This window comes from Ovis canadensis, chromosome 6 (genome assembly GCF_042477335.2).
Source record: "Ovis canadensis isolate MfBH-ARS-UI-01 breed Bighorn chromosome 6, ARS-UI_OviCan_v2, whole genome shotgun sequence".
Lineage (NCBI taxonomy): Eukaryota > Metazoa > Chordata > Mammalia > Artiodactyla > Bovidae > Ovis > Ovis canadensis.
In genome coordinates this window covers 101,095,098-101,115,025 of record NC_091250.1, presented here as the reverse complement: position 1 = coordinate 101,115,025, position 19,928 = coordinate 101,095,098, and the positions used below count along the sequence as shown (strand labels likewise).

The 19,928-nt window shown below is 36.4% G+C and overlaps 1 protein-coding gene across 1 annotated transcript; it reads left to right on the top strand.

Annotated features, from left to right (window-relative positions):
• Positions 1–216: 216 nt before the first annotated feature.
• LOC138442591 (UDP-glucuronosyltransferase 2B4-like) lies at positions 217–18,835 on the top strand. The gene is made up of 6 exons (XM_069594266.1): positions 217–1,024; positions 1,838–1,986; positions 8,827–8,958; positions 14,462–14,549; positions 15,412–15,631; positions 18,449–18,835. Exons 1-6 carry the CDS (start codon positions 295–297, stop codon positions 18,726–18,728), a joined length of 1,599 nt encoding a protein of 532 aa, XP_069450367.1. The 5' UTR covers positions 217–294; the 3' UTR covers positions 18,729–18,835.
• Positions 18,836–19,928: the final 1,093 nt, after the last annotated feature.

The window sequence follows — 19,928 nt, the reverse complement described above, 5'->3', positions numbered from 1 at the left end:
AGGAGCCTCTCACTTGCTATTGTTTTACACTAGTTAGTCTTCTTTCTCATAGACTATAATTGATGTGTGTGTACAAGATGGGTGACAGCACTGACAAATCAATACTAAACACACTGTATAATCTGGAAACGTTCTGCACTTTGCCTTTTCACTTGATTTCCACATCTGCTGACTATTCATGTAATCTACTTTTTTAAGGAATAGGAGTTATAATTTAACTTCTGGTTGGTGACTTCTGGATATAAGCCTGAGCAATAGCAAAAGTTTACAGTAGTTATTTTTAAAGGACTGCATATGAGCAAGATGCCTATGAAAAGACTCTCGCTTCTGCTGCTGCTACAGCTGACTTGTTGCTTTAGCGGTGGGAGTTGTGGAAAGGTGCTGGTGTGGCCAGTGGAATTTAGTCACTGGATGAATATAAAGACAATTCTGGACGAACTTGTCACGAGGGGTCATGAGGTGACTGTTCTGATATCTTCAGCTTCCACTATTCCTAATTCCAGCAAACCATCTACTATGAAATTTGAGACTTTTCCTGTATCTTTAACAAAAAGTGATTATGAGAATATTATAGAACGTCTTCTTGAGGAATGGACATACGCGGCGAAAGGTTCCTTTTGGTCCTATTTGGCAACAGTGAAAAGTTTATTTTGGGAATTTTTTGATACTGCTCTAAGTATGTGTAAAGACGCTGTTTCCAACAAGAAATTAATGACAGAACTACAGGAATCAAGGTTTGATATCCTTATTGCAGATGCCGTTGGACCCTGTGGTGAACTGCTGGCTGAATTACTTAAAATACCATTCGTGTACAGTCATTACACCTCACCTGGCCATATAATTGAAAGGAATAGTGGAAGACTTCCATTTCCACCGTCTTATGTACCTGTTATGATTTCAGAATTAAGTGATCGCATGACATTCATGGAGAGGGTCAAAAATATGTTTTACACACTTTATTTTGACCTTTTCTTCACGACATACAACGAGATAAAGTGGAATCAGTTTTACAGTGAAGTACTAGGTAAGTTGGGCTTCCTGATAGCTCAGTGGTAGAGAATCTACCTGCCAAGGCAGGAGACACAGGTTTGATCCTTTGGTCAGAAAGATCCCTTGGAAAAGGAAATGGCATTCCATTCCAGTGTTTTTGCCTGGGAAATCCCATGGACAGAGAAGCCTGTTGGGCTATAGTCCACGGAGTTGAAAAGAGTCAGTTATCACTTAGCAACGAAACGACTAGGTAATTCATGTTTTTAGTTGGTAGAATGAAGTCTTATTTTTCCTAGTGCCTTGGAAGTTGAGTTTGTCTAAATATAAATTCACAAAAATTTATCTCAAATAAGTGAAACAGTGAAATAAAAATATAAAATGACCCTCAGTCCAGCAAATATTATGCAAACACTTAAATTATAGGGTAGGGTAAAGCCCATTACTAGTATCAGATACCAGGAAGTCATTTACCACAGACTGAAGTACCTAGGACATCTGCAAGTGACTATCCAACTAACAAAACTTCTTTTTTTAACTTAAAGTGATTAAGAATCTCATAAACTGTCTTGATAAATGAAGACATGCACATTCAAAGTTATACACATATTTGTAGTATAAGTATCCAGTTAGCTTTTAGAAATTGTTTCTGCTTATGTAGAAACAGATGTATTCCAGATATACTTTATTATCCTATACTATGCTATGTATAGATTTATCAAGAAACAGACACATTCGAATATCGTGGCCAAAACATCCCAAGTTCCTTCACAAAAATTATCTAATATACACACATGACAATAGTCTCATTTGATCAAATATTTGTTGTTGTTTTTCTTTTTACTTTTAGGAAGATCTACTACCTTATCAGAGACAATGGGGAAAGCCGAAATGTGGCTCATTCGAAGCTACTGGGACATTTCATTTCCTCGTCCACTACTACCAAATATTGAATTTGTTGGAGGGCTCCACTGCAAACCTGCCAAGCCTCTGCCTAAGGTCACCTACTCCTCCTTGCTGTTCTTTGTGAACTTTGTGTTTTCAACAGGAATATTCTGTATTCTTTATTGAGAATGTTTGATTACAGGTAGTCAGATGTGGGAACCTGGATAAAGGGAACTTCCACCTAGAAACTGATGTATTTCTGTATCAGCACATCTATCTGAATTTTATTATCATTACAGAATAAACTAGAGTACATGGGACACTTTGATAATACATCAATTAAATTATAATTTCATTATTCACACATAGAGAAGCATCATTCATTAAAGGACACTTATAGTTCTATATAAAAATATATATTTCATATAAATAAAATAATAGTGATATTATCACCTGGTGATGCCATCAAAACACCTCATCTCACTATAATATGTTTCATTATAATTGTATTATAATTATTATAGGATAATTTTGTATATAGCATATTCCAGAAGTGAGTGCTAATATAGGCAAATGGTGTAGGCACAGTTTCTACAACCTGACAGTCCACCTGAAATGACAGAACACAATCAAGTTGTAAAAAATGTTATAAGATGGAAAGACCAGAGTGCTAAAGAAATATTCAGCATGAATCATATAATGTATCTCTGATTCACAGACAATTATGAGATCTGAAGGATGCTCAGGAATAAACAGAGGAATAGGGCAGGGGTGGAAGAAGATATGGACTTCTCTCGTAGCTCAGTTGGAAGAAGACATAAAAGAAAGGTAGGTGGAGTAGTAATGACAGTTGCCAAAAAGTCCAAGTTTAGTTTGGATAGGAAAAGGCTGAATAAAGAAGATGATGCTATAGAGGTAAGCTGGAAACAGATAATTGTAAAGATTGGAAACATCTAGTAGGGGCATTGGGAAGAATATTGAAAGGATTAAGAAAGAAAGAGGTGATGGCAGTGGTTTGGTCTCTAAATTGTGTCCGACTCTTGCCATCACATGGACTACAGTCTGCCAGGCTCCTCTGTCCATAGGATTCTCCAAGTGTGAATACTGGAGCGGGTTGCCATTTCCTTCTCCAGAGGATTTTCCCAACCTGGGAATCCAACCCAGGTCTCCTGCATTGCAGGCAGACTCTTTACCGACTGAGCTATGACAAAAACCCTGAGAAAGAGATAGTCATAAATTATTAAAAATAAAAAGCAAGATGTCGTCACTGGGTTGGATTGTAAATGGTAAATAGTAGGAAGAGACCATTTAACAGATTATTGCTAGATATAGACAATAATGAGTGAAAACTAGAGTACAGTATTCACAGAGATATCACATTAACTCATTTTTTTCTTTATTTTAAATTAATTTAATTGGAGGATAATTACATTATTGTGGTGAGTTTTGGCATACATTGACATGAATCAGGATGATTTACTTTGAATAAATTTAAATAAATCTCTGGGTTGGGAATAAAAACATACAATTATAGGTACATTCATTTCTATTGTTGGAAATGGGCATTTATTTTAGCTAGTGCTCTGGTGAAAAGCCTTAAAACTTACAAAAATACTTTAATATTTCATCTTCATCTGATAGCCAAAACCTTAAAAATTCCTGACATTAAAAATCTTTATATTAAATGCTGCTGCTGCTAAGTCACTTCAGTCATATCTGACTTTTTGTGACAGTATGAACTGTAGCCCACCAGGCTCCTCTGTCCATGGAATTCTCCAGGCAAGAATACTGGCGTAGGCCACCATTCTCTTCTCCAGGGGATCTTCCCGACCCAGAGATCAAATCCTGGTTTCCTGCACTCCAGGCACATTCTTTACCATCTGAGCCACTAGGAAATGTTAAATTATACTAAATCAGATACAATAAAATATATTAAAGGAGATACAATAAAAATGAGATACAATAAAATATTTACTTGGAAAATAACAAATATAATGAGATCACAGTTTTCTTGAAGATTAAAAAGGCATAAGCTAGGATTACAACTTTTAGGATATATATCATAGTGGATTATTTGATTATAGGAATAGAATAAAGATTAAAATCACAGCACACATTTTAGCATAATGTCTTCGAAGTCCACCTATATTGTCCAAAATGGCAGGATTTCCTTCTTTCCCGTGGGTTAATAACATTTCATTCTGAGCACATGTGTCTCCGTGTGCGTGTGTGTGCATATCTGTGTGTATCTATGAAACATCTTTAAATAATTCATCCATTGGTGGGCACTTAAGATTTTTCCCTTAGCTAATTGTGAATAATGCTGCAGTCAACATGGAGCCCATATACCTCTTCTATAGCCGGTTTTTATTTCCTTTGACTGTGTACCCAGAAGTAGAATTGCTGGATCATACAATAGATCTATCTTTAACTGTTTTAGGAACCTTCAATGTATGTTCCATAAGGGTTAAACCAATTTACATTCCCACTGAGAGTGTACAAGCATTCACTTTTCTCCACATTCTCACAACACTTTTCTCTTCTTGGTTATAGACTTTCTAATAGGGGAGAGGTAATATCTGATTGTGATTTTGAAATACATTTCCCAGATGACTACTGATGTTGAGTATCTTTTCCTATACCGGGTGACCATTTGGAAATCTTCTTTGTAAAGGGTCTATTTTGTTCATCTGCCCATTCTTTAATTGAATTTTGTTGTGTGAGTTGTGCATGTATTCTGCATCTTAACCCCTCATTCAATATGTGGTTACAAAACTTTTCTTCCACTCTGTAGATCACATTTTCGTCTTGTTGATTATTTCCTTTGCTGTGCAGAAGCTTTTAAGCTTGATGTAGCCTCACTTGTGATTTTTCCCTTTTGTTGTGGTCTAGATGTCCTATACAAAAACATCATTTTCAAGACCAGTGTCAAGGAGTTCCTAACCTTATATTTTCTTTTAGGGATGTTATGGTATCTGGTCTTGTGTTTAAGTCATTGATACATTGATACATTTTGAGTTGTTTTCATGAGTGGTCTGGTTTTTGGTTTTTTTCATAGTTTATCCAGTTTTCTCAGAAAACAAAGAAGTGACTAACATTTCCACAATTGGTGTTTTTGTCTCCCTTGTTGCTCCCTTGTTGACTATTAGTTGAACCCTGTATGCTGTTCCATGGTCTATGTGTCTATTTGGGGGCCAGTACACTATTTGAAATATTGAAACTTTGTGGTAAATATGAAATTTCAAGGTGTGATTCTTTGGGCTTTTGGTAATGTCAACATTTTAGCAGTATTAGTCTTCTGGTCCATGTCATATGATGACTTTCCATTTATTTGTGTTTTCTTCTATTTCTACAATTTCTTATAGTTTTCACTGTACAGATCTTTCACGTCACTGATTAAATTTATTTCTAGTTATTTTCTTCCTTTGATGCTATTGTGAATGGGATAGTTTTTTCCAGATGTTTCATTATTAGTACACAGTAAGGAAACTGAATTCTATATAGCGGGAGCAGGCATCCTTGTTTTGTTTCTGATTAGAGAAAAAGCTTTCAAGTGTTCACTGTTGAGTATAACGTTAGCTTTGGGCTTGTCATATATGTTCTTTATTACATTGAGATATGTTCCTTCTATACCCTATATGTTGAGGGTTTCCTCATGAAAGAATGTCATACCTTGTCAAAAGTTTTGGGCATCTATTGAGATAATCAAGTTATTTTATTGTTCATTCTATTTATCCTTGCATCACAGAGATAAATCTCACATGATCTTACTATATAACTCTTTTTCTTTTCAGAGTAATAATCCCTTCATTTTACTTATTTTTTAAAAGTCTTTTACTTTTTTTTTTTTTAATTTTCATTTTTACTTTATTTTACTTTACAATACTGTATTGGTTTTGCCATACATTGACAGGAATCCACCACGGGTGTACATGCGATCCCAAACATGAACCCCCCTCCCACCTCTCTCCCCACAACATCCCGCTGGGTCATCCCCGTGCACCAGCCCCAAGCATGCTGTATACTGCATTGGACATAGACTGGTGATTTGATTCTTACATGACAGTATACATGTTTCAGTGCCATTCTCCCTAACAATCCCACCCTCTCCCTCTCCCTCTGAGTCCAGAAGTCCGCTATAAACATCTGTGTCTTTTTTGCTGTCTTGCATACAGGGTCATCATTGCCATCTTTCTAAATTCCATATATATCCATTAGTATACTGTATTGGTGTTTTTCTTTCTGGCTTACTTCACTCTGTATAATCGGCTCCAGTTTCATCCATCTCATCAGAACTGATTCAAATCTATTCTTTTAACTTGCTCTTGAATTTGGCTTGTTGATATTTTGTTGAGAATTTTTGCAACAATACTCAATCTGGATATTGACTTTAGTTTTCTCTTCTTGCAATGTGCTTATCTATTTGGTATCATGATCATGGTGATGACCTTGTAGGGTGACTTTGGAAATGTTCCTACCCTCCTCTTTAATTTCAAAGATTTTTTGAAGAACTAGCATTAATTATTCTATAATATTCCATAGAATACATCAGTGAAGCCATTAGGCCCTGGGCCTTTTGTGTGTTGATAGGTTTTTGATTACCAATTCAATTTCTTTACTTATTAGGGCTGTTCAGATTTTCTCCATCTTCCTGATTCATTCTTGGTAGGTTCTGTTTTTAAGAAGTTCTCCATTCTTCTCATATATGGATTAATAATTTCTTAGCTTATAATTATTCATGGTAGTCTCGGGATCCTATGTAATTTTTCAGTATTAGTTGGAATGTCTCCATTTCATTTCTAATCTTATTTATTTGAGTCACTTTTTTTCTTGATAAGTCTAACTAAAGGTTTTCAGTTTTGTCTATCTTTTTGAAAAAACAGAGGACAGATACTATAAGAAATCACTTGTATATGAAATCTAAAAATACCAAACTTGTAATAATAGAGAGTAATATGGTAGTTGCCAGGACTGAGTGTTGGAAGAACAGGAGAAATGTTGTTTAAGGATACAAATTTGCATTTCTTAGAAAATACATACTAGAGATCTAAGGTGCAGAACAGTGAATATGCATACATGCTCAGTCATGTCTGACTCTTCATGACCCTGTGAACTATAGCCAGCTAGTCTCCTCTGTCAATGGGATTTCCCAGACAGGAATATTGGGGTGGGTTGCCATTCAACATTTGGAATTATTCTAATATAGAAAGTAACTTTTTTTAATCAGAAAGGATCAGGACCACAAAGCAAAATAATTCAGAAAAAAAATCCAGGCAAATACGGATTCACCTGGAGCTTTATTTAGTTAGAACTGAATTACTCAAAAGCTGACCAGACCTGTGCTGCAGTAAGCCCTGGGCACCTTTTCCTCTGTGGAGCAGGTGCTCCCAGGAGGACTCATTGAAGTCAAGTTGAAGGTCCTTCACCGCAGTTAGGCATAACACATCCATCTGTGACATTACTTATGCAAGTTCAGGACAAAGGCATCATATGTAAAGAAACACAGCAATATGGTCTCTCAAATAAGTAACTATACAAGTGTAAATTTGGATTATAAATAGAACTCACAGAACTATTTCATAGAACTTCCAAACTATAATACTTGACTCTTCAAGTCAGTAGTTAGTATTTTAGACAGAGTTTGGAAATTATGACAAAGTCTAAGATGAAGAATAGGATTACAGAGCTGAATGAATGCCATAAATTGATTCAGATCATATTTTTTTTCATAGTGCTCATAGTCAGGAAAAGAAATATTAATGAATAAACTAAATCATTCTCAAAAAGTCTGTCTGGAATAAATAAATGAGTTAGCAGAATTATAATAACAAAGAACCAAAGGGAGTTGAATCTGGCAAGTAACATCCTTCCAAGAATCTATGTTAATAATTAACATCAAGACTAATGAAGAGTCTGAGGATAATATAGTTTAATAGTATCTCCTTGTCACTACTAGTACTGGCTCTATCTTATTTCCTGCTTATACAGAAACACATTTGCACAAATATATATAATGGAAGAAATGGACCTCATATCACCCATTCTTTCCCCAGGATCTCAAGGATAAAAAATGTTTTAAAAATATATAAAAAATAATATAAAGTCCCTCAAAAATTTTTAATGATTTTATACTGTGAAATATTTATTAGTACAACTGACCAAAGTCCAAGATGTGAAGTTAATATGTTCAAGAGAATTGGGAGAGTGGGGTGGGTGAGGGAGGGAAATCACTCTCTTAGCTAACTGTATAGTATGTGATAAGAGTAATGTGTACTTTCTAATATAAAACCTGTCAACACATAGAGCTCAGCAATTCCTTTTCTGGATTTATATTCAAAATAATTGAAATTAGGATCCCAATGAGATATCTGTACAACATATTCATGAAAGCTCTATTCATAGGAGCCAAGAGGTTTAAGCAACCCAATTGTCCATCAACAGAGGAAGAAATGAACAAATATCATATATACAAACAATAGAATATTACTCACCTTTAAAAGGAAATTCTGACACATGTCACAACATGAATGAACCTTACATTAAGTGAAAGTAACTAGTCAGAAAAAGACAAATACTCTACAATTCAACTTATAAGAAGTATCCAGACTAATCTCATTTGTAGAGACAAAGTAGAATGAAACTTGCCAAAGGCTAGAGAAAGAGCAAAGTAGAGTTTCTTAATGGTCATAGACTTCCAGTTTTGTCCGATGAAAAAGATCTGGAGATTGGTTGCACAATGTGAGTATACTTAACACTACTATACTATACACTTAGGAACAATTAAGAAAGTAAATTTTATGCCATGTGTATCTTACCACAATATTTTTGTAAGAAATCTCTACTCTAATCTCGAGACAATTTCTGATTTTCTCTCTGTTTTGCTTGTATCAATCCCTTCAATAATGTATGCTATGTTGCTGCTGTTTTGTGATGGTGCAAATTCTTTTTTCACAGGAAATGGAAGAGTTTGTGCAGAGCTCTGGCGAAAATGGAATTGTGGTGTTTTCTTTGGGGTCAATGGTCAGTAACATGTCAGAAGACAGAGCCGAGGTGATTGCATCAGCCTTCGCTCAAATTCCACAAAAGGTAGATACAATAACTTAATCATGGACAACTATTTAATAAGTCTGTGAAACTCTGTAAAGAGATGATTTTAGACATTACCTATCACTTTGTCACTTGTTCCTTTTCTTTGAAGGACTTCTGAGCACACAGCACACATACAGATGCTCTCGGGAGTTAAATTTTAACTATAAATGTAGTCATGCAATATTGATTCCAGTCAAACAATTCCACTTTTCATTGTTTTTGGAAGTAGGGCTTAATAATTTGTAAGTTAAGAGAACATACTTCTTCAGCACCACTAATTAACATTATTAAAAAATTATGCTGATGTTGCTTAGTCATTAAGTCGTCTGAATCATTGCAATCCCATGGACTACAGCATGCTGGGCTCCCCTGTCCTTCACTATTACCCAGGGTTTGCTACGATTCATGTCCATTGATTTAGTGATGCTATCTAACCATGTCATCCTCTGCCAGCCCTTCTCCTTTTGCCTTCAACCTTTCCCAGATCAAGATCTCTCCAAACAGTGTCCAGGTGGCCAGAATGTTGGAGCTTCCGCATCAGTACTTCCAATGAATATTCAAGATTGGCTTCCTTTAGGATTGACTGGTTTGATGTCCTTGCAGTCCAAGGGATTCTCAAGAATCTTCTCCAGCACCACAATTCAAAAGCATTACTCTTTAGCGCTTAACCTTCTTTAAGGACTTCTTGGGTGGCTCATATGGTAAAGCTTATGCCTACAATGCAGGAGACCTGGGTTCGACCCCCTGGGTCAGGAAGATCCTCTGGAGAAGGAAATGGCAACCCACTCCAGTACTCTTGCCTGGAAAATCCCATGGATACAGGAGCCTGGTAGACTACAGTCTGTGGGGCCGCAAAGAGTAGGACATGACTGAGTGACTTCACCTTATCTTACCTTACCTAACCTTCTTTACTATCCAACTCTCGTGTCCATACATGATTACTGGAAAAAAATATAGTTTTGATTATATGGACCTCTTTTGGCAGAATGATGTCTCTGCTTTTAATATTCTGTCTAGATTTGTCATAGCTTTTCTTTCAAGAAGCAAGTGTCTTTTCATTTCATGGCTACAGTCACCATCCACAATGCTTTTGGAGCCCAAGAAAATAAAATATGTCACAGCTTCCACATTTTCCCCATATATTTGCCATGAAGTGATGGGACCAGATGTCATGAACGTATTGTTTTGAATGTTGAGTTTTAAGACAGCTTTTTCACTTTCCTCTTTCACCCACATCAAGAGTCTCTTTCAGTTCAGTTCAGTCACTCAGTCGTGTCTGACTCTTTGCGACCCCATGAATTGCAGCACGCCAGGCCTCCCTTCCATCACCAACTCCCAGAGTTCACTAAAACTCATGTCCATCGACTCGGAGATATCATCCAGCCATCTCTTCCTCTGTCGTCCCCTTCTCCTCCTGCCCCCATTCCCTCCCAGCATCAGAGTCTTTTCCAATGAGTCAACTCTTCACATGAGGTGGCCAGGGTACTGGAGTTTCAGCTTTAGCATCAGTCCTTCCAATGAACATCCAGGACTGATCTCCTTCAGAATGGACTGGTTGGATCTCCTTGCAGTCCAAGGGACTCTCAAGAGTCTTCTCCAACACCACAGTTCAAAAGCATCAGTTCTTCAGTATTCACCCTTCTTCACAGTCCAACTCTCACATCCATACATGACTACTGGAAAAACCATAGCCTTGACTAGATGGACCTTTGTTGGCAAAGTAGTGTCTCTGCTTTTGAATATGCCATCTAGGTTGGTCATAACTTTCCTTCCAAGGAGTAAGCGTCTTTTAATGTCATGGCTGCAGTCACCATCTGCAGTGATTTTGGAACTCAAAAAAATAAAGTCTGACACTCTTTTCACTGTTTCCCCATCTATTTCCCATGAAGTGATGGGACCAGATGCCATGATCTTCGTTTTCTGAATGTTGAGCTTTAAGCCAACTTTTTCACTCTCCTCTTTCACTTCATCAAGAGGCTTTTTAGTTCCTCTTCACTTTCTGCCATATGGGTGGTGTCATCTACATATCTGAGGTTATTGATATTTCTCCCAGCAAGCTTGATTCCAGCTTGTGAGTCACTGAGCCCAGTATTATACATGATGCACTGTGCATATGTAAGTTAAGTAAGCAGAGTGACAATATACAGCTTTTGTGTACTCCTTTCCCCATTTGAACCAGTCTGTTGTTTCATGTCTGGTTCTAACTGTTGCTTCTCCACCTGCATACAAGTGTCTCAGGAGACAGTTAAGGTGGTCTGGTATTCCCAGCTCTTTAAGAATTTTCCAGTTTGTTGGGATCCATACAGTCAAAGGTTAACAAAGTCAGTGAAGCAGAAGTAGATGTTTTTCTGGAATTCTCTTGCTTTGTCTATGATCTAATGAATGATGGCAATTTGATCTGTGGTTCCTCTGCCTTTTCTAAACCCAGATTGCACATCTGGAAGTTCTTGGTTCATGTACTGCTCAGGCCAAGATAAATGATTTTCGAGTATTACCTTGCTAGCATGTGAAAGGAACACAATTTTACAGTACTTTGAACATTCTTTGGCATTACCCATCCTTGGGTTTGGAATGAAAACTGACCTTTTCCAGTCCTATGGCCACTGTTATGTTTTCCAAATTTTCTGGCATATTGAGTGCAGCACTTTAACAGTATCATCTTTTAGGATTTGAAATATTTCAGCTGAAATTCCACTAGCTTTCTTCTCAGTAATACTTCCTAAGGTCCGAATTTCTTCACACTCCAAGGTGTGTGGCACTAGATGAGTGACAACACCATCATGGTTATCCAGGTTACTAAGACATCTTCTGTATAGTTCTTCTGTGTATTCTTGCCACGTCTTCTTAATATCTTCTGCTTCTGTTAGGTCCATACCATTTCTGTCCTTTATTGTGCCCATCTTTGCATGAAATGATCCCTTAGGATCTCTAATTTACTTGAAGAGATCTCTAGTCTTTCACATCCCATTGATTTCTCTATTTCTTTGCATTGTTCATTGAAGTCCTTCTTATCTCTCCTATCTATCCTCTGGAATTCTGCATTCAGTTGAGTATATCTTTCTTTTCCTTTCCCCCTTTTCTTTCACTCCCTTTCTTTTCTCAACTATTTATAAAGCCTCCTCAGATAACCATTTTGCCTTCTGGCATTTCCTTTTCTTTGGGATGGTTTCAATCGCTGCCTCCTGTACAATGTTACACACCTCTATCCACAGTTCTTCAGGCACTCTGTATATCAGATATAATCCCTTGAATCTATTCATCACCTCCACTGTGTAATTATATGGGATTTGATTTCTGTCATACCTGAATGGCTTAGCGGTTTTCCCCACTTTCAATTTCAGTCTTTCTTCAATTCAAATCTGAATTTTTCACTCAGGTGCTCATGATCTGAACCACAGTCAACTCCAGGTCTTGTTTTGCTGACTGTATAGAGCGTCTATCTTTGGCTGTAAAGAATATAATTAATCTGATTTCAGTATTGACCATCTGGTGATGTCCATGTATAGAGTTGGAAAAGGATGTTTACTATGACCAGTGTGTTCTCTTAACTAAAGTCTGTTAGCTTTTGCCTGCTTCTTTTAGTACTACGAGGCCAAACTTGCCTCTTATCCTAGATATCTCTTGACTTCTTACTTTTACATTCCTATCCCCATGATGAAAAGACTTCTTCTTCTTCTTTTTTTTTTTTTTTTTACTGTTAATTCTAGGTCTTGTAGGTCTTGCTGAAATCAATCTACTTCAGCTTCTTCAGCATTAGTGGTTGGGGCACAGACTTGGATTGCTGTGATGTTGAATGGTTTACCTTGGAAATGAACCAAGATCATTCTGTGGTTTTTGAGATTGCACCCAAGCACTGCATTTCAGACCTTTTTGTTAACTGTGAGGCTACTCCATTTCTTCTAAGGGATTCTTAACCACAGTAGTAGATATAATGGTCATCTGAATTAAATTCATTGAACTCGACCATTTTAGTTCATGGATTCCTAAGATGTTGATATTTACTCTTGCCATATCCTGCTTGACCATGTCCAACTACCTTGATTTCATTGGCCTCACATTCCAGGATCCTATGTTATTTACAGCATCAGACTTTCACCACCAGACACATCCACAACTAAGCATCATTTCCTCATTGGCCCAGTCACTTCATTCTTTCTGGAACTATTAGTAATTGCCCTCCACTCTTCCTCAACAGCATATTGGACACCTTCTGACCTGGAGAACTCATCTTCCAGTGTCATATGTTTTGAACCATACTGTTCATGTGGTTCTTATGGCACAAATACTGGAGTAGTTGTCCATTCCCTCCTCCAGTGGACCACAGTTTGTCAGAACACTCCACTATGACCCATCTGCCCTTGGGTAGCCATGCAGAGCATGGCTCATAGCTTTATTGAGTTACACAAGCCGCTTTACCATGACAAGGCTGTGATCTATGAAGGGGATTAATAAATTATAAATAAGCCAAAATATTTATCTTAGGTGATTGACTGCATATGTTTTCTTCTTTGTAATCAAAACGTGTAAAATTCTAATAAAATAATTTCCCATTTTAACTACTTGATATAAGTAAACTCTTTTATAGCAGTCAAAAATAAATCAGTGAATATTGAATTTGAAAATGAGCACTAGCATATAAAGAAAGCAAATGAGTATGTAGCTTATGTGTAATCTGCCTCTGACTTATTGTATTAGAAATAAAACCACCTATCCATGAAAGAATAGCTATGACTAGTCTAGACAGTGTATTAAAAAGCAAAGACAGCACTTGCCTGGAAAAGTCCATATAGTCAAAGCTATGGTTTTTCAGCAGTCATGTATGGATGTGAGAGTTGGACCATAAAGAAGGCTGAGTGCCAAAAAATTGATGCTTTTGAATTGTGGTGTTGCAGAAGACTCTTGAGAGACCCCTGGACAGCAGGATCTAACTGGTCAATCCTAAGTTAATTAACTTTGAATATTCATTGGAAGGACTGATGCTGAAGCTGAAGCTCCAATACCTTGGCCACCTGATGCAAAGAGATGACTCATTGAAAAAGACCTTGATGCTGAGAAAGATTAAGGGCAGGAGGGAAAGGGAGTGACAGAGGATGTGTTGCTTGGATAGCAACACGGAATCAATGGATATGAATATGAGCAACTTCTGAGAGATAGTGAAGGACAGGGAAGCCCAGCATGCTGCACTCCATGGAGTGCAAAGAGTTGGACACAACTTAATGACTGTAAAGCAACAACAAAGCAGTTTTCTTTTTAATATATTTCAATTGTTCATTGAAAATCTCACTTGTCTCTGCCATCATGTGAACACAATTAATACATCAAACGTAGGTATTCCTATTTATGTCTTTGTATTACTAGTTACCATTACTTAATATGTCTTTATTTCCTTACATGTCATATGGAAGGCATGTAATTATACATATCTTAGTCAATTTCAAAAGTATTAGTATAACTTTGAAGTTCAACTCATAAAATAAAGTATTTCCTTTACTTTTAACAGGTGCTATGGAGATATGATGGCAAAAAACCAGATAACTTAGGACCCAACACCCGGTTGTATAAATGGTTTCCCCAGAATGACCTTCTTGGTGAGACTTGTCACAACAAATAATGAAAACATGAGTAACAGCTGAGCAGAGTGAGAGTGCTTCAACAGGAAACACACTTACAAAGCAATTATTAAAACACTGAAAAGGAAAACTTGACTACTTTATTGTAATTTTCTTTGCTATGAGAAAAAAAAGGAGAACACATAACAGTTGTCAGTTTATTCTACATAGTCACATCCCTCACGGCCAGAATCTTTACTTCAGCTGTAATTACTTCTCACAGTGAACTTTTCAATGATTTCCTGGATTGTTGTTCTGTCTCTGAATTCTTTCCTTATACTTATCATTTCCATTCTGTAGAGGTATGTTAAATGCTACTAAAAATAACAACTCTTCTGCCATTACCAATGACTCTCAATTTCCTATTTAAAAAAATGCACAATCATTTTTGTGAAGCAATAACACACTTCATGATAAAATGTAGCTTTTCCTTCCTCTGGTTCCAGTGCCACTACCATTATCCTTCTTTTACCCTGACACCATTCCTATCAAACTAAATGACTTCACTATATCTTTAGGTGAATAAATTCTGGCATGCCCTCCTCTTTCTTTGCACATGTGGTTTCTTTCACCCAGAATGGTCTTTCAAGTTGTTCACCTGCCAATCCTGGATTCATTTGTGATGTTCAAGTGACTCAGCTCTTCTTTCACAAAATCTTCATTTACCCCTTCAGCAGACATAGCTGTTTCTTCCCTGAGTTCTGAAAGCAAGTTAAAAGCACTTTCAATATACATAATAATGTTATCTAAAAGATACTGCTTCTTCCAGTGCCTTATAATACCCATTTCTCATTTTATTCTATTATAATTAATAATCTTCCTGAAATTCACTCAATCCTAGGCCATCCAAAAACCAAAGCCTTTATAACTCATGGTGGAAGCAATGGTGTTTATGAGGCCATCTATCATGGGATCCCTATGGTGGGCACTCCTTTGTTTGCTGATCAAGCTGATAACATCGCTCGAATGAAATCCAAGGGAACAGCTGTCAGGTTGGACTTGGAAACAATGTCAACAAGAGATTTGCTCAACGCATTGAAGAAAGTCATTAATAATCCTTCGTGAGTATATATATATATATATATTTTTTTTTTTTTTCTTTACTAGCCAATCTTTCTAGAGAAGTTCTCATCTGAAGGCGAGGGAGGCAGCCATGAGTCTTCACATAAGCACAATGAGGTGTAAGATTTGCTCAATGTTTTGAAAACAGACAAAAATTACGCATTGTGAATGTCACATTAGGTTTTTTTCATGGTTTTATGGAAAAGGTTTGTCAGCGTTTTAAAGATAGTGGAGAAATTTTGAAAACTTAATCATTAGAATGAGAAGAACCATTGAAATTCTAATGGATTAAGAAGCATTGAGAACAAAGTTATTGTAGGGAACCATGAACAATATGGATACACATCTGCCCACTCTACTTTCTTTCAGCATGTGAACTTCTCAAATGTTTTAAACTCTTAAAAGATGGTTTATTTTCAGTAAACCACCATGACATAATCCATTTCAAATTCCAATTACATTTACTATTTTCCAAGTTTTCTATGCTAATATTTTGACTCCATCTCTGATAAGTGATAAACAGCTATAACTTTCTAACTACCCAGTTTCAAATATGTATATCCTATTTATAAATGTGGGTATATTCTTGGTGTTTTTGGGGTTTTGTTTGTTTGTTTGTTTGTTTTGTTTTTTACTGTGGTCATTTTGTCTTGTTTGGAAGACTTATAAAATCTAAACATAATTGACTTGGGAAGAACATGTTGATATGAAAAAGTGAAAGTGTTGGTTTCTCAGTTGTGTTTGACTCTTTGGGACCCCATAGACTGTATCCCACCAATCCTCAGTCCATGGAATTTTCCAGGCAAGAACATGGGAGTAGGTAGACACTCCCCTCTCCAGAGGATCTTGCTGACCCAGGGATCAAACCAGGTCTCTGCATAGCTGGCCGATTCTTTACATCTGAGCCACCACGGAATCCCGTATGTTGGGATATTCCTTCTTTTAAAAAATGTTACACAATATTTACAGCTTATTTTCCATTTAAAGTAATTACCAAATAGTGGTTAAATTTCCAGTGTTGTATAACACCTCCTTGAGCTTATGTTATTCCCAGTAATTTTGCCTCCTACTCCCCCACTTGTGTGTTTCTACTTCCCCAAATCTGGTGTCCAATAGATTGTTCTCTGTATCTGCTAGTCTGTAATAATATTTTGATCCCATCATTCATAAATGGGAAACAACTAGAATTTTCTAATTTTCTCAATTACAACTACGTAGATACACCTTATAAATGTAAGTATATTCAGAGTTCTTTTATTCGTGCTCATTTTTGTCTTATTTGGAATAGGTAGTTATGTTGGGATATCCCTATTTAAAAACCACATTTTCTGAAAACAGAAATATTTAATTTCCAAATCACTTCAGGATATACATGAATTTCAATGACGCAATTATATTAATATCACAAGTATGATGTATATATTCCCCCTTTTTTGTCATAATGACTTTGTGAAGAAAGCATTTTGAGAATGTGTCAGTAATGGCAGCAAAATGCATTGTGTGTTTTATAAGCAGTGTTATTTAATTTTAGCACAGCTATTGTCGTAAGTGAGCAGCATAAAAAACACTTTTTTTCTTTTTTTGAAAGAAACAAATCTTTCATTTGCTGTTTTTATGTAAATGTACATATCCCTAGTATATTTGTATGCCTTTTTAATTTTTAATAACGTAATGTTGGTGTCAAAAATGAAAATATACTGAATGTTCATGATATGCTACATGTTGTATTTAGTAAAACAGTGTTACTTAACACATTTTATGTAACTTCTTTATTGTAGTCTATTCCTCTTGTATTAAAAATATATTTCCAGGATTACTGCAGTCTTTGCAAAAACCCAGTGCTCCTCCTTTGTTTTTGACAGTAAAGGGAGAAAAGTTACTTCCATTGTTATTACCACACTGCCATGTTATAGCACTTTGTGATTTAAAGTTCATGAGCTATATCTCTTTATTCTTCTTTCTTGTCTATTAGTCTGCCATTATTTCAGTAATAGAAACAAGTGTGTCTGCAATGCCTGAGAGTGAAATGTTGAGCCTTCTCCAGGAGGCTCCTGACAAAGAACCAGAACAACAGTACTAGTAAGCAGTCACTGAGTGTCTACTGCATGCTAGGAATGCCTCTAAGAATCAATACAATATTCTCAAAATAATTAGATAAGATACTATTCCTAGCCATTTCATATAACAATGAAAAACCGAGAAACAGATTCTATCATAATTGAGCCCTCCAAAGTAAAATTAAAAGTTTAAAAAATAAAAATGTTTTAAAATGTTAGTAAAATTAATTTTAAAAAACAATCAGAGGAACAGAAAAATTAAAAAGCAGCCAACAAAGTAAGAGTCAGGAATCAAACTGAGTCAATCTACTTCCACACTCTCAACCACCACTTCACTAATGTAAGAGCAGCCCTGTCTGGACATGTCTCCAAACCTCATCCCTGATTTACCTGCTATATCTAGATTATAACATTTTGGAATACATCTACCAGGTCTATTAACAATTCTTTATGAGATAATTCAAACTTTGGACCAACATATTAAGAATTTTTTTTCTTTTCTTTCCCTTTGGGACAGCTTGTTCCATTCTTTAGAATACACAATCTTGTTCTCTCCCATTTTCTTTCTTTTCTTTGTAGCTTGAAAACTGTCCATTTAAGAAATCCTAGCCCATAAGCTAATATCTCAATAATCACCTCAGAGACAATTATCTGTTTTTCTTCCACTCTGTTGCACTCTGTTACCATCTGCAAGGAATTTTCACATCTTTATCTATTATAGCTCATTCCATAAATGATAACTGTTTGATTTTCCTTCAGCTACAAAGAGAATGTGATGAGATTATCAGCCATTCAACATGATCAGCCTATGAAGCCCTTGGACAGAGCAGTCTTCTGGATCGAGTTTGTCATGCGCCACAAAGGAGCCAAGCACTTGCGGCCAGCTATCCATGACCTCACCTGGTTCCAGTACCACTCTCTGGATGTCATTGGGTTCCTGCTGGCCTGTGTGGCAACTGCCATATTTGTCATCACAAAATGTTGTCTATTTTGTTGCCGGAAGTTTGCTAAAACAGGAAAGAAGGGGAAAAGAGACTAGCTGTATCTGAGACTCAGCACAGGTGTCCCCAACCTCTGAGATCGAATGCCTGATGATCTGAGGTGGAGCTGATGCAATAATAGAAATAAAGTGAGCAATACACGTAATGTGCTTGAATCGTCCCAAAAGCATTGCTTCCTATCCCAGTCCATGGAAAAATGGTCTTCCACGAAACTGGTTCCTGGGGCCTAAAAGTTTGGGTACTGCTGCTCTAGCAGTTCTGCCTCATAAGTAGAAATCCTCCATAAAATGATGTGGGTATGTATTGAAATTTATTATTTTAATGCAAAACTATACTAAAAAGATATGGTTGAATTTAACTGTTTTTCACATGTTGGATGTAGAAATAAGAATAATAAAAGTCTATTCATAGTATCCATATTACTTTGTAGATATTCAGAATTTTATCTTCATTTTTGTATAGAATTTTATAGCTTTTCCTTGCTATAGAAATTGTTCAATAATTGGAATTCTTTTGAAAGATTCACCCTTTAATTTTATTAGGGAGACCACTAATAGTTCTTCATTTTTACTGTGCATCCAGCCTCAACAACACTTCTTACCTAAAGCCATGGCAAGACACTTGCCTTCATCCAGTTAAACTCATTTGCCTTTGAAGTGTTCATGGAATTAGAAGTGTAGCTACATGCTTCCATCTATAAAACTGAGATATTTGCAAAAATCTTTGATTTCATGACCTAATTCTGTTTTTGTCACCCACCTTTTATTCATCTATTATTTTCACTCCCATAACCAGCTTTTGCTAATGGATATAAGTTCTCAACTGTATGTTAAGAAAATAATTACCTGAACTCTAAAGGGACTTTTGAATTTTCATTCTCTCCAAAGCTACCCGAATATATCTATGATCTTATCTATATCTATATACATATCTAAATCTATGTATATTTTTACAATTCAGGACAGAGCACCACTTAGCTACTTGCAGATATGATGAGAAATTCAATGGGTTTGTTGAACACAGACTGAATTATTTACTATTATATTATAATATGAGCTTCCCTGGTAGCTCAGCTGGTAAAGAAACTGCCTGCAATGCAGGAGACCCTGGTTCAATTCCTGGGTTGGAAAGATTCCCCTGGCGAAGGGATAGGCTACCCACTCCAGTATTCTTGGGCTTCCCTGGTGGCTCAGACAGTAAAGAATCTGCCTGCAACGTGGGAGACCTGGGTTTGATAC

Coding starts and splice junctions, on each gene's coding strand:
- LOC138442591 (XM_069594266.1), top strand. CDS start 295: ATGAGCAAGATGCCTATGAAAAGACTCTCGCTTCTGCTGCTGCTACAG. Junction 1,025..1,837: donor GTTTTACAGTGAAGTACTAG/GTAAGTTGGGCT, acceptor TTTTACTTTTAG/GAAGATCTACTACCTTATCA. Junction 14,550..15,411: donor TCCCCAGAATGACCTTCTTG/GTGAGACTTGTC, acceptor ACTCAATCCTAG/GCCATCCAAAAACCAAAGCC.